General features: G+C 36.6%; 1 protein-coding gene across 1 annotated transcript in view; it reads right to left on the bottom strand.

Moving 5' to 3' along the window:
* The window catches only part of SLC17A6 (solute carrier family 17 member 6), a 53,512-nt gene extending 50,278 nt beyond the window's left edge, over positions 1–3,234 (bottom strand). The window contains 1 exon segment of the mRNA XM_044680954.1: positions 3,149–3,234. Coding sequence (XP_044536889.1) covers positions 3,149–3,234 — 86 coding nt within the window.
* Between the last annotated feature and the right edge of the window lie 12,567 nt (positions 3,235–15,801).

Here is a 15,801-nt window from a genome sequence, read left to right as displayed (position 1 = left end):
TATATATATATATATATATATATATATATATATATATATATATATATATATATATATATATAATTTAAACCGCTTCCAGATCTCAGGTTAAAAAATCTTTAAAAGCTATTTTTGCAACTGGGGATCCGAGGGTGGGGGTGACAACATGGGAATCCATTCGCTTTTCTTGCTAATATTTTTAATCAAACGCTTACCCCTTCCTCCCCTTCCAGTTTATACTACCTGTAGAAAGTAAATGCTTTAAGACAAGGGAATTGCTTTGTTTTTATTTTTGTGTTCCTAGAGTTTAAAGAGCCCCAGGCCTTGCACTCCGCGAGTCCTTAAACAATGCTGGTGGAATTGAACTGAATTGAATTGGCTTTCAACTTAAATAGTTTCGGTCCCCAAGTGACAATCTCCTTCACCCACCCCACCCCACCCCCACCCTCGGCCTCTAGTAATTCCTGTAGCTCTTCAATACACCTGACGTCTCCTGCTTCGCATCCTCCCTAACCCCTGAACCCTATTCCCTACGTTCCTAAGTGACCTCCATGTTGTTTTCTCTACAGAAGTTGCTTAAGGTAGGAAGACTAACAGAAAAATTGATAGTTTTTTGCTAACGCCTCCGTGGTGCCTATTTTGAACCACTCGCGGTGTCTTCTTTCTCTCTCCCTCTTCCGCAGTGTTTACACCCTGAGCTTTTTGTGTTACTATTACTCTCTGTATCAAGCTCCGGCCTCCTTTCTCCCAGGTTCCCAGATCCCAGCTAACCTGCAAGAGAAACACTTCTATCCTCTGACTTCCCTACCCGCCTTGACCTTTCCCAAAGGGATGCGGTTTTCTGGGCGGGAGGTGACGTAGCCACGCCCACACTCTTAGTAGCAAAAGTGTTCTGGGCCGAATCCTTCCTAGATCTAGATTTATGAGGGGGAAGGACAATGCAGGGGTTCATGTGTCACACCTGCAGCAAGCTCTGCCCAGTTCTTTTTCCTTCGAATCGGCCCCACCTTGTGAACGCTAATCCTTGATTCTGATTTTGCCCTTCATTTCATCCTATATGTGTCTTTTCTTTTCTTAAGATGGCGAGGAGGGAAGGGAGAGAGAGAAAGGCCGCCCGAATAAATAGACAAAACAAAAACCAAACTGCCTAATGCCCACATATTTGTAATGAATTATTTACATTTCTCAATTACACACGGAGAAAAAATGTGATGAGACTATTTCTAAACATTAAAATGCAATTCTATCAACACACACACACCCCAAAAAACAGTTGTGCATATGGCATTCCTGCATTCAATGCAGACCTTGCCCCACTTTGGAAATGTCATTGTCATCAATATTTTAAAATTCCAAACCTTTAGGAATCAATCCTCTGAATGCATTTGTTTCAAAGGGATGAATGCTTTCCTGCATTCTAGTAATAACCATTTTCTTCAGAGTTTAATCTGATATTTCTTTTCAGACAAAGACACTCCCCCACCTTTAAAGGGACTATCTCTCAGAAACGTTATGTTGAATAGTTTCAAATATCTAAAAAAAAATCTTTGCTTAAACATAATATTTTCGATTTGAAATGAGCAGGATCAAATTTCATTTTTTATCAATTCAGCCATTTTCATACATATCTAATGTATCTATGTGTATATACACATAGATACATATATGGAGGCTTTAATATGTGATTACATGGATACAATTATTAAATCAATTCAAATAAGGCAACGTTAAGAATGATTTTCAAGCATCTTCAAAATACATGAAAAAAATGATGAATTCCTTACCATCTCGAAAATAAATTCATGACAATGTTTATAGTGAAATATTAAAAATGGTCCTTAACCCTAAATTTTTTAACCCAGTGTAAGAATGGGGGGGAGGGGACTCCCATAATACTGCGGGGAGAAGAGGAATGAAGATTCAAATAATGGATTTCAAAATATATATGTTGGTTTTATATATTCCCCCATTCAAATTTTCCCTTAGAAAAGGAAAACTTCCGTATGTAACCTCCACTTTTGAAAGGAAAAGGTCTTCTTAAGCTTCCTCAGTACCTGATAGAATATAATTGAATGAGCAGTTCTCAGTGGTAATGTAGGATTGCAGTGGAGAATGCGGAATGTTGCCGCATAGATAGATACAAGTCCTGACCAGAAGTGGAGCTAATCCAGACCTAAAAGAGCCGGGAGTATTTGAGCTACCCGCCTTTCCTTTTCTCAAAACTTCCTATTAATTCCCTAAAATGTTCTCTTTCTTAAATGTGGAAAGGAATGCTGATCCAAAGTTCCATTTTCTTTCTGTTTTTGTCTGCCTCGTCTACTTAGGGTTAATCTCTCTTTGAAGAATACTCCAATAAAAGAGACAACCTTTTTTTTTTTTAAAATAAGAAAAGAACACGAAAACGATCTCTTCGGAGGCAGCCAAAGTTACCTGTTGTAACAGGAATGATTGGCCAGGTTACTATAGTGAGGATAGGTTTCAAAATCGTTTGTATCCTTCCAGTGCACTCAGAAAAATTATTCTTTTCATAATGCACACCCCATTCAGCATACCAGAGACTGATGTCTGTGAGAGGTCGAATAAATAATTTTAAAATACATTATTGTTTCAGTCTCCAACCCAGAAATTGGCCAGCTATCAAATATTGACATTTATATTTAGTGCTTTTTTTTTTTAATCCAGAAGGAAGAGCTCCTAGGGGATTACTAATCGAATGCCCTAATGCTTTTTGCATTGAAGGTATCTAACTCCAGCTTTTTCCAAGTAAACGATTAGAGAACAGGGAAAGCTCATTGATAGGGTGTGGAGTCTTTCCCTATTATAAAGGTCTGGAGTGAAAAGGGGAGAAGTATCTGCCTCTAATCATCCCATACATATGGTCTCTCTCTCTCTCTCTCTCTCTCTCTCTCTCTCTCTCTCTCTCTCTCTCTCTCTCTCACACACACACACACACACACACACACACACACACACACACACACACACAAACACACGACAGATTGCTTCTATGCCACATTCTTTTGCCAACCCTGGGTAAGCCCCAATGTTTAACCAAACAAATGTTACTGATCAAATTACAAACCCTCGAAGCGATTTCAGTTAACTGAAACCTATCTGACAGTTTCTACAGGAAGAAACCCCATTGAACGCTGGAGTCGGTTTCTCTTACCTGTAGATTTGGCCGAGAGATTTTCCAGCAAAATTCTTCAGTCCCTCTTTGCCAGGGGTCAAAATCCTTTGTTTTATCGACTCCATCCCGGCAGCAGTGGCTCCTGGTGTGTTCTAGGTTTGAGCTATAAAAGGCGATGTTTGCGCATATTGGCTTAATCGCTAAGGTAGTGTTTTTTCCCTCCTCTCTCTCTCTCTTTCCTTCCCCACGAAAAGGCTATTGGTGCGCCTCTGGGAAGAAGAATGTGAGTGAAAGGGAGGGAGAGAAAGGGTATACAACGGAATACAGCTACTTGCAACCCACGGCTCTCCTAATAGGAGAGTTTCTAGACACAATTAGAAAGTCTTATTTGAAGGGGAGGATCCGGTAGCAGAGAGAGCATGCAAAAGCCTGATATTTGGGCGGTTACGAAGAGATTCTTATTGATGGAAGTTAGTCCACTTGGAAATTATTTATAATCCCGGTTTTGAAGCTCTTTTAAAAACTACAGGGTTTCAAAATAGAAAAAAAAATCATGAAGCACTTCTATAAGTGCAAACTGAAGATGAGAGCAATATTAATCCTCTTCCGTAGGAATCAGAGTAGCTTGAGAAAGAACTGATGGACGATTCTAGCTCTCAGGTGGGCAGTACCAACCCTAGGGTTTCTTCTTCACGAATGAGCTTCTACTCCTTTCATAGGGAGCGATTCAGATATGCGGTAGTGTAGAGTGAAGATGGAGAAAGAACTTGAAGCTTCTTGGAACGGGAATCAATGAAAAGCGAAAACGTGATTTAGTGAGGCGAACAATTCTAATTTTGGACAGAGCACGAGAGTTTTCAGCACTGGGGACAGCTCCTTCACTTTCTGACGTAGCCACTGCCTTTCAGGACCACGGACAGGACACCTTGCAGGGCAGAGGGGGAGGTTCTTTGAGTCCTCTGCTTTGACAACTTTCGAGGGGAGGTAGAAGGACAATCTTTCCAAAAGACCATCCTGGGGCTCTTCAGGAATGGATGCTATGGAAACCAACTAGAAAGATGTCATCATCTCATTGGTTTGCAGAGAGAATGGTGCAGTTGACTTGGCAAGGAAGGAAGAGTTTATTAAAAATTGACAAGTTACTTCTCGTCTCCCACGTCTCGCCCAACACGCTGACGCCAGCCCGTCCTGACCCTGTTGCAGTGAGGGAAGATTACAACATATTGCACTTGGGTTTGCCGCATGCTGGGAGGCAAGGGAAATATCTTGGTTTTACCGTTTAATATGGGCAAGCCCAATAATTATTTTGTAAATAGATTTAGTTACAACCTCTGAAAGAAAGTAAGGTAAAATTGGAAATGTAGCTGATCTCTACTAATAAATGTTATTAACACATTCATTTACCGTAAATACATATGACTTTTCCACATGGGATTCTGAAACCTTACAAATTCAAAGTGCTTTCCAGATAAGATGCAGGACTGATTTGTGACTTTCTGCCTCATTCCCATACACAAGCTGTTGCTTTCTTCAGAAATAAAACATTGATGATATTTTTAATAAAGCAAAACCTGGAAGACTAGAACAGCTTCTGTTGATATATATTTGAATTACACTTTTCTCTTAAATTTGTGCTGCCCTCATAGAACTGAGCTATGTATAAGCATACAGCTAAGGCTTTCGGTTTCAAATAGAAGAAAATAAAATGTGTATGGACCCATTTCATTTAAAATATGCTTTCAAAACAGAAATCTACCATCCAAGAAATAAATTATTGATACATTTAACTGGATATATGAAGTCCTTATACTGTATGCATTTTGATCAGACAACTCAAAAAAGCAATTGGCCTTGGACCACATTGTGAAGGTCAAAAAAATGGGGACTTCTTTTAGGCCAGTAGAGGGAGTAGATCTTCAAACTGGCAGTCTTTAGGAATCAGTATTCACTTCTCAGAAGGGTAAATCTCAATAACTAATCATTCAAAGAAGCAGTATGAATAATATGAGTGGCCACAGTTATGAATGAGAGAAAAGAAGTCAAGTAGCTGAGACTTTCAAGAAAAATTAAACATTAGAGTGTTTTCACCTAGTCCCATCACTGCAAAGATTATGCAAATGTATATATATATATATGTACATATATATACACACACATATACATATACACATTATGTGCATGCATACACACACATATTTTTCAAAGGACAATGCATCAGATGTTCTATAAAATGACCACAAGGCCATTTTACAAGGCCATTTTATGTTTAAACCCTTTGTGCTTTCCCTGCCCAGATCCAGAAAGTCTAGATCCAAAAGTTTCAAAGCCTAAAAACTACTCTCTTTAATTTTCAAGCTGAAGCATATCTGCAAGATAAAAAAGAACAAGACTCACTGAAGCTGCCTTTACTTCTCCTTTATCCTAAGCCAGAAAGGCTAGAGCAGTGGTTCCCAAACTTTTTTGGCCTACCACCCCCTTTCCAGAAAAAATATTTCTTAGCGCTCCTTATCATATACTATCACCACCCCCTTACAGTTATTCCCGCCCCCCCAAATGCACATGTGGCCATCACCGCTCCTCCTGGATTGCTGCAGCACCCACCAGGGGGTGGTGGCACCCACTTTGGGAATCAATGGGCTAGAGCCTCAAGGCCAATGTTTTATTCTTTTAATCATAGAGTTGAAACATATCTGGAGGAGACACTTTATGGAGGCATACACAAAAACACTAACATTCTTTTCTGTCAAGTTACCTGTGCATACTCTCCTTCAATTAATTTATTCCAAGGTAGAATTTAAATCAATGTATCTTCTATTATACACCTTTCAATCTTAATCATTAAGTATTATTTTTAGGGGCAACTTGAAAGTCCCTAATACTTTGCATGTTGTTTGTCTTTCATTTTCAAAGATGATCAGTGGCATCATAGGGTAATGTGTTAACTAGCCCATGAGTTGTTTTTAAGTGGGAGAGTTGTACAAACTTTAGCCTCACTTTCTCTTCCAAAGTCATTGAATTCCAATGGTGAGACATAAGTCAGAATGACTGTAGATCTTCTGGGATTAAGTGGATGACTTTGTCTGAATAAACTCTAAGACACTCTCTCTACTGCTCTCTCTAAACACATCCTGAACTTTTCGCTTATGATCAAGCTGTTATCCATTACAGAAATGATCCACTCTCTCCCACCCAATCTTCATTTGATGATCTCCTACTCATCCTTTACATCGCTACTCAAATGCTGCCTCTTCTAGTAATTCTGCTGTGGTATTCATATTTCTGAATTACTTTTACTTCAGGTTTCATGCGCCACTTTGTTTTTCAGCAAACATTTGGTTTAGCCTATATGCTGAGATGGTTTTACTAGATTGTGTCCTCTGTGCATATTATAGCTTCTTGGAGCCATGGGTGAGGGTTGAGTGAAAGACTGACATCAAAGGTGGATGAACAGGGGGCAGCTGGGTAGCTCAGTGGATTGAGAGCCAGGCCTAGAGACGGGAGGTCCTAGGTTCAAATCCGGCCTCAGACACTTCCCAGCTGTGTGACCCTGGGCAAGTCACTTGACCCCCATTGCCTACCCTTACCACTCATCCACCTATAAGTCAATACACAGAAGTTAAGGGTTTAAAATTAAAAAAAAAATTAAAAAAAAAAGGTGGATAAACAGCCTTGAAGAGGGCTCTTCAAGCCCTCACAACAGAGGAACTAGTTCTCCCAAAACACCTTATTCACCTCAGCATTTTTCATAGTACAGGTGCAAAGTTAGTACTTTAGACCACTCCACTATTCTCTTTGGAAGTCAGATTTTGTTATCTATGAACATTTCTTTAATCTTTTAATTTTCAATAAACATTCTACCTCTGCTTTAATTAAAAGGCTTTCTTTTGAGTATACCATAGCACATGCAACCCTCTTCATGGGAGATCATCCTTGCTCCTACATTTTAAAGACTTAGAGACAGAGTGAGCACACTTTTTGCTCCCCATTATGACTTCCAGATTATAACTCAGTCATAATCTCTTGATATTTACTGTTTTGAAGTCCATGTTATCCATTTACATCACCTATTCCCTTCTTTCTTGTTCTCATTTACTGACACACTTTTTGGAGATGTTAAGTAGCTCGTGACTTCATATTTCAATCACTATTCATTCTATTCATTCTGTTGTTGAAGAATATTGAGGATTTCAGTGTTCATGTTACCTTTTTGACAATATCTCTAGCAATCTGGTCACGCAATTCCTCAATTCCAATTTTGCCACTCCACTCCACTTAGATTCTCATCAATATAACTACAGCTTAAACCTTGCAGTCTCTCAGAATTGAATGACCTCTAAAATATAAAATTTTGAACTTATACTTTAACTATAACCTACTATCCTTTCATATCTTTTTCCTCATTCTTACTAAGCCTATTCTAAAAATGACTTTGTCTCTTTAATTATCAAATTCACTAGCTCATGTTCATCTTCTTTACTGTGCCCCAGCCTTAGCCCTAGGGCTTGTCATTTTAATCTTTCAGTAGTTACTACCCTAAAATTTTTTGTCCTTTTAATCTTCTTCATTCTTGACCTATGAATCTCAATCTATAGTATGCAATCCTTATAATCTAGTTCTGTGTTGGCACTTCCCTCCCCCTCCCCATGCACCTAAGGACATTTCTTTCATCACCACCCCTCTTCCCAGCAGCCCAATGGGAGCTCTTCCTCCCTCCCCCGTCTGAGGGAAGGTGGGGGGGCTTACATGTGGCATGAGGGTTGCAATTCGGGCACTCAGTCTCTAAAAGGTTCACCATCACTGATCTAGTTTCTCTGACCCTACCTTATTTCAGAGATTCATAACCTTTTTGAGTGACATGGATCCATGGCTCTGGTGAAATCTATGGACTCCTGAGGATAACATTTTTAATGCATAAAAGAAAAAATATATTATTACATAGTAAACCAATTATGTGGAAATATAGTTATCAAATTTTAAAAAAGAAATTCATCAGCATAGGTTAAAATTTGTATTGTTATTGTTTTTGTTCTTGGATAAACTGATAAAAATCAATCTGATTTCTCCCAGTACAAGATCAACTGAGCTCTCATTCATTATCCTTCTACTCATTGTTCACAGCAAATATTTGCTTTGCTGTTCTCACCAATGACCATACCTCTAGACCCTGTTTTACAGTTGATGACCAAGACTCTAGAAGTAACTTAACATGAACTACCTACCTCTGCTTTCCCCCTCTATTTCTTTGACCTGATGATTACATCACTCTCATTTCCTCCCTTTTCTTTAATCAGAAAAAAAATAGTACTACTTCTCACTAATCTCACTCTTAAAAAAAAGTAAGCCATTACCTTCTGTCTTGAAATCAATAAGTATTGGTTTCAAGTTAGAAGAGCAGCAAATGCTAGGCAATTGGAGTTAAGTGACTTGGCCAGGATCTTATACTTAGGAAATATCTGAGTCCATATTTGAACCTAGGACCTCCCATCTCTAGGCCTGCTTCCTACCACTAAACCACCTAGCTGTCCCTGCCTAATCTCTCTTCCCATGCTCTTGATTTTATTTCTTTCTCTCTCCTTCAGAACCATTTTCCAGCAGTCATTGTTGAAGGGATACCCTCCATGATGTGTCCATATCATGCATCTTCAATCTCACCTTACCAATGACTCTGGCTACAAGTGTGTGTAGATCACACTATTCCTAAAATGCTTTCATTAACCACTTTAACTTATCCAGATGTATTTTTATCTTATACTTCCCCTTCACCTACAAACTTCTGGAGAATGCCAACTAAATTGATATTTTTCTTAGTCCTTTAATGTGTACGTTCATGAGGGTCTGACTTTTGCCCTTTTCTCTATTTGATCCCTTGGCAATCTCATTCAATCTAATGATTTCAATGGCTACTTCTTATACATGATTCCCAAATCTACATCTCCAGTCCTGTCCTTTCTTCTAAACTCCAGATGCCCATAAGATATTTCCATGTGAAATAACATTAGAATCTTAAATTCATCCTGTCCTACACAGAACTCATTAACTTTCCCTTGATCCTCACTGTGATATCACTATTTATGTCTGCTGTACCAAAGTCTATCTAATCTCTCCCAGTGATAGACTTGGAGTTATTAAGCAGTGACTCTTTAATCTCTTGTAACTCTCATATCCAGTAAGTCCCCAAGTTCTGTTAATTCCATTTCTGCAACACTTTTCCAACTTCTCCAACATTTCCACTCCAATACTCCTTCTTCAACATCTTCTTTCTATCCCATTGATGCCAATCTAGAATAAGCCTTCATGATCACTTTTCTAAAGTCAGTAGCCTCTTTTTAATTCTTTATATCTCTACTTGACATTCACCTTCAATCCATTGTTCCTACCACTATTGGCATATTATTTCCTAAGCTATATGTCACCTTTCTTATGCATATATAACCATATTACTAATCCTAAAAAAAGTCTTCAATGTTTCTCTTTTACCTATCAGAGGCAAGTTCAAACTCCTTTAATTGTCATCTAAAAGGTGTCCATAGCCTCATGTGACATTATGTTTCAGGTACTCTCTCCACTGTTTTCTAAACACATAATGAGTTTCTTGTCTTACTGCTTTTACTCAAGCTATTCTCTGTTCCAGGACTGATCCACACTCATCCATCTAATCTTCACTTGATGATCTCCTATTCACCCTTTAGAGCTTATTTTTTATTGTTATAAAGTTAATTGTTAATAATAAATGATTTATTGAAAGATTTCTCCACTGGTTGAAATCTTCTTTCAAACTAGGCTTAGCTCAATTATCACCTTCTATATTTGACCTTCTTTCGATTCCTTCATCTGAAAGTAGTTCTCCTTCCTCAAATTCCCTAGAGCACTTTCCCCCTTCAATATTTCTCTTTGTTCCTAAGTTATTTTGCCATGTATTATACTTAATTGTGTCCATGTTACAGCTCTCCATTAAACAGTAAATTCCTTGATAGCATTTGGTTTTGTTTTAACCTTTGTAGCTTTAGAGTCCAGCACAGTGATTTGCATACAAAAGGTTCTAAATGTTTATTACTTTGAAACTTTAGGAAAAATATGTTTCTCAAACTACTGTTATCTGAATATCCTCAAATAATTAGAAATTATATTATTATAGACCTGAATGAGACTTGAGAGGTCAAATTATCCCCTCAATTTTATTTATTTATTTTAAACCCTTATCTGTCATCTTAGAATCAATACTGTGCATTGTTTCTAGGGCAGAAGAATGATAAGAGCTGGTCAATGGGAGTTAAATGACTTGTACAGGTCACACAGCTAGGACGTGTCTGAAGCCAGATTTGAACCCAGACCTTCCTGTCTCTAGTCCTGGCTCTAAATCCACTGAGCAACCCAGCTGCCCCTCCCCTCAATTTTAAAGGTGAGAAAACTTAGATCTAAAAAAGATAAAGTAACTTGTCTAAGGCTATATAGGTAGTAAATGGAGAACTGGAGTTTAAACGCAGGTTGTCTGATTCAAAATTTAGCATTCTTTAGGAATCCAAAATATCAGGAGGCCTCGTGGCTTATATTTCATTAAGCTAAAAGAACATCAAGAATTACCTCACCAGTATGACTGCATCCTTCTAATGATGAAATGGTCATATCGACCTTTCTAAATCAAATGAAAACCAGTTCTTTCTGCATTCTTTTGGCACAGAGAAATATAAATGGATAAATGCAAATAACAAATATTCTAAACAACAATGTTAAACTGACCTGCATCCTATCTGTATATGCTTTTAAAGGGGTCATTTAAAAATGGTATATTGTAATATATTGAATATGTATTAATATCTACTCTGGGAAGGGTCCTGTGCTTGGGGCTGGAGAAGCTCTAAAATTAAACTTATAAACAAATTCCTGCCCTAATGCATCTGATAATTTGGATATAGGGCATAGCCATTGTGAACTTCTCCACACCTTCCTTCACTGAATGTTTTCTCCCAAATTCCAAGGACCTGTAATTTGAAGTCAGTGGTAAGTTCTACCCTTTCTTACTGGTATTTTCAAGTTTCAGACCCTAAGCACATTTTCATGATTTCCAAACCCCTTTAGCAAAACAGTAAATTGGAAAGAAACAGACTTACACAGAAGTAGTATAAGTCGTCTACTAGGTGTGGTGGATGAGATCCTAGAAAAAAAAATCTCCTCCTGCTTCTGTCAAATATGTCCTCCACCTATCTACTATGGTGCTTAAAATGTCAATAGCCTAAATCATATTCTAAAGAGAAATAATTAATATAAATGGATCAATGTGTGCAGCTGACCTATTTTATATCCTGAGTTAAAATATACATGATAAAATGAAAAGAGCTCTGGATTGGGAATCGAAAGAAATCAGATTGTGTTACTTGATTGAGTAAATTAGTACAAATAGTTTTACATTCTATGCCTCAGTTTCTTAATCTGTAAAATTAGAGGATTAGAGGAGATGATATCTTAGGTTCCTTCCAATTTTAATATCCTATAATTCTACTACGCAGCCCATCAGAGATACAGATATAATCACTATTTCTTTAACACCTCCAAGATTTTAATGTTTTGGACAATGTATTAAATGAATATTAATTTGAAAACATTTAGTTGTGTGATGCACAAATTGTTTCCTGTGACTAATTCCATCATCACATAAGAAGGTACCTAAGAACCAGATTGACTTTTACTGCTGTAGATTGTTATTAGTTCCACATACAACTATTTAAGTAACCATCTTAGATATTAAGACAAGGCTTTCCAATATTGTTTTTGTGAACCTCATTTTTTTCATGAATACTGTTTCTTTTATATTCATATAAATGAGGCAGCATGTTGTAGTAGAGACAGTTTGGTTCCGTGTCAGGTGACCTGGATTCAAATTATAGCTCCATCGCTTACTACCTGTATTTGGCAAATCATTTAACATCTTTGAGTCTACATTTCCTAATATATAAAATGAAAAAGTGGGACTAGACTACAAAAGTCTCTTTTAGATCAAAATTTATTATCCTATTACAGCTATATAATATACATTATAATATATAGAGAGATAGATATATAGATCTACACACAGGAAACACCAATATACATAAATATATATATATAATTAAATTTTGTTAAATTAGTTGAAAATTGTCTTTATAAGTTATTGGAGAAGACAGGGGGGAAAGTACTACATCAGAAGCCTCTAGACCTAAAGTCTATTCTGTTTCTAATTATTCCACTGATCACAATCTTCCTGACCTCAGTTTTCTCATGTATAAAATAATGTGTAAGATTGAACAACTCTCTAAGATAACTTCCAATTTGAACATTTTATTGATCATTTGGGGATTATTAAAATGTCTTTCAAATATTGCCCTCTAGTGGATGGTCATTAGGGAAAACATGATAGCTATTTATTTATTCTTGTTCCTAACAATGTATATTCACATTTCAGATAAAATTCTATTTTTTTGAATAGATAACTTGTTTTGCCCAAATTTGTACCCAAGACAACACATATCATCTAAAAATGTCTTTGTAAATTAAATACATAAACTTGAAATTTTTTACCCTTAACCAAATATCTCAGAACCACTACATGTATCTTGGAGTCTTTGGTCCATGGCATAGAAGAAACACAAGGATTGACATTTTATTTCCATAGATGAGATCATGCTAAAATACCATTAGCATTATTTTAAAATATACATAATCTATAATTGGATCATAGATTCAGAGCTGGAAGGGATTTCAGAGGCCATCTAGTCCAGTTCCTTCCTTTTATAGATGAAATTGCAGCCAGTGGAGGGAAAGTGACTTGTTCCAGGCTCACCTATCTGATTTCATAACAAATAAAGAAAATTAAAGAATTTATTATAACATGACACATCATCATATAATGTCATTTAAGTTATTCTCCCATTCTTGTGAAAGAAATTTTTATTTCATAAATGTATTTGGAGAATAAAATTGTGTGTCTGGCACATCATAGTTACAACTGGTTAATTTAGGATTGAACTATATTGTATAGAATTCAACATTTTACAGGGTTTGTTTCACATATACAATTATGCAGCTCTTATCTAAACATAATTAATACATACTTACTTTATTTTTGTCCATTTTTGAGATTTCATTGGGAAGGGAATCCCTTTCACCAATAGAGATCAGTTACTTATGAGCAGTATATTGTTTTAGAGAAGTACCTGGGACAGTGAGAGCTTGAATAAGTTGCCCAATGTCTGGCAGTCATTATATATTAGAGGCAGGGCTTGAATGAGACCTGAGCTTGTATCTATTATGCAATTGTGTCTTTCAAACTCTTTCATTGTGAACCCCACTTCCAAAAGTGAGGAGTATGGGTGGTAAAGACACCTGCTAAAGAAGTATCTTCAATTTACATTCAGCACTAAAAGTAAGGTTCACTTTAGGTCATAATTAAATACTTCTTTACATTTAAAACTACATTTCAGAATCCTATGAGGGGCTACACCTTCCACAGTTGATTGTAATTACAATATCACTGATAAGGTGTACATTATTGTCCTGGTTCTGCTCACTTTACTTTGCATCAGTTCATATAAATCTTCCCGGTTTTTTTCTGGTTTAATCATTTCTTATAGCATGATCAAATTCCATCCAGTCATTACTATATAACAGAATTGCAATAAATATTTTTGTATATGTAGGTCCTTTTTCTTTTATTTCCTTGTGGTATAGACCTTGTAGGGTTTTTACTGGGTTAAAGGTATGTACATTTTATAGTCCTTTGAGAATATCCAAATTTTTCTCCAGAATATTGGATTAGTTCTCAACTCTACATTACTATACATTCATGTACCAATTTCCCCTCCAGCATTTGTCACTTTCATTTTCTGTCATTTTAGTCAATTTGTTGGACATGAGCTAGTACCTTAGAATTCTTTAATATGTTCTTCTCTAATTATTAGTGATTAAGATTATTTTTATATGGCCATTAATAGCTTTTATTCCTTCCTCAGAAAATTGTCTATTTATATCCTTTGACTATCAGTTGGGGAATGGCTTATTAAGATGACATTTCAATTATTACTAAGCTCATTTTATAAAAGAAGAAAGTGAGCCTCAGAGACTTTCTCAGTTATATGCCCAGATATTCTCACTTAAAGTCCAGTGAAGCATTCGTTCTCTGTCAGTTTTGATAATTGTATCACACTACAAATAATAACAGAGTTTAAATCAATGGAAATTAATAGAGTTCTTCCAATATCAAGATGTAAGGCAGGAAACAAGAATTTTTAAGCACCTACTATTGTCTAAACACTGTAATAAACACTTTGCACGTTTTATCTCATTTTATCCTCACAACAACCTTGTGAAGTAGATGCTATTTTTGTTCTCATTTTACGAGAATGGAAGCAAATAGATGTTAAGTGACTTGCTCAGAGTTACACAACTAGCAAATATCTGAGCCAGGATTTGAATTTCCATCTTTCTAACGCCAGGCCCATTGTTCTATCCATTGCAATGCTAAGAGAGGAAGTCTAAATTAAAATTATGCAGGCCAGTCCAGAAGGATAGATATCTCCCCTAAAATATTTTGTAGAGATAAAAAGTGGAAGCAGAGTAGATAAAATATTAGAAAAGCAAAAATCAGGGTACAGGTGTATTCCAGAGGAGTATAGAGGAAAATATACCAAAGAAAATAATCATCCCCTCATAGAAAGGGATAAAAAAGCTAACAAATGTCTCACCGAAAAGGTAAAAATTTCTTAAAATTTTTCATTTCTGATTTAGCATTGTCTCAATCTTAGGATCAACCCGTAGTCTTTATTCCATTAGTCTCTTCTTTTTAAGTAAGATGGTTCATGTTGATAACTTATGCAGAACTTTTCATACATTGTCTTACTTGATCCTCTCACACATTTGTGAGGCAGGTAATCAAATATCATTTTCATTTAACAGAGAGTGAAATGAAATCTGAGTGAGGCCATAGTGATGCATAAAAAAGCCAGGATATAAACGCAAACAAAAACCCTCCAATTTCAAATGTTTCTATTATAACATATTGGCGATAACTACCTATTTCAAAGGACTCTGAGATTCACTTGTCGGGAGGCAGGAAGCTCCTAGAGGCCCATTTCATTTTATTCATCCCTTTAAGTAATTTTATTCAGTGATTATAGTAAACCTTGTATGACCATGGCCCCAGGGGGGAATGATTGTTGCCTTTAAGGTAAAGGCAAGGTAAGAAGTTTGACCACATCCCTTGCCCCCAAAGTCTAATGAAATCACAAGATATTCACAAAATGTTAAACTATATAAACACAGATATCTTTGTGAGATATGAACTCTTTAAGTGAGGCATCCCATTGGCTGATGCTTCTACGTGCATCAACATGTAAGATCGTTTGCAAATTGAAAACAGTCAAAGCTCTGAGGTATTGAGGAGTAAGACCATTGCAAGAGGTACAGGGGTGTTTCTCTGTCTCTCTCTTCTGAATCACATCACACATGGGCTATAAAAGGAGATTTACTTGCTCAGGTGATACCTTATTGAACAGTAGAGAGGTCCAGTTTGAGGCCAAGTTGAGGGAGCATAGACACATGTCAGACAGACACAGAGACAGAGAGAAGTTGTATGAGAAAAAGAAATAGCTTAAAGAAGGATGACAATTGACAGCAGAAAAGAGATCTATCTCTAGGCTCAAGAGAGAGTTGTTAGATTTGGT

Source organism: Gracilinanus agilis, chromosome 6 (assembly GCF_016433145.1).
Source record: "Gracilinanus agilis isolate LMUSP501 chromosome 6, AgileGrace, whole genome shotgun sequence".
Lineage (NCBI taxonomy): Eukaryota > Metazoa > Chordata > Mammalia > Didelphimorphia > Didelphidae > Gracilinanus > Gracilinanus agilis.
The sequence above is the reverse complement of the archived record's forward strand: the minus strand, read 5'-3'. Positions and strand labels throughout refer to the sequence as shown.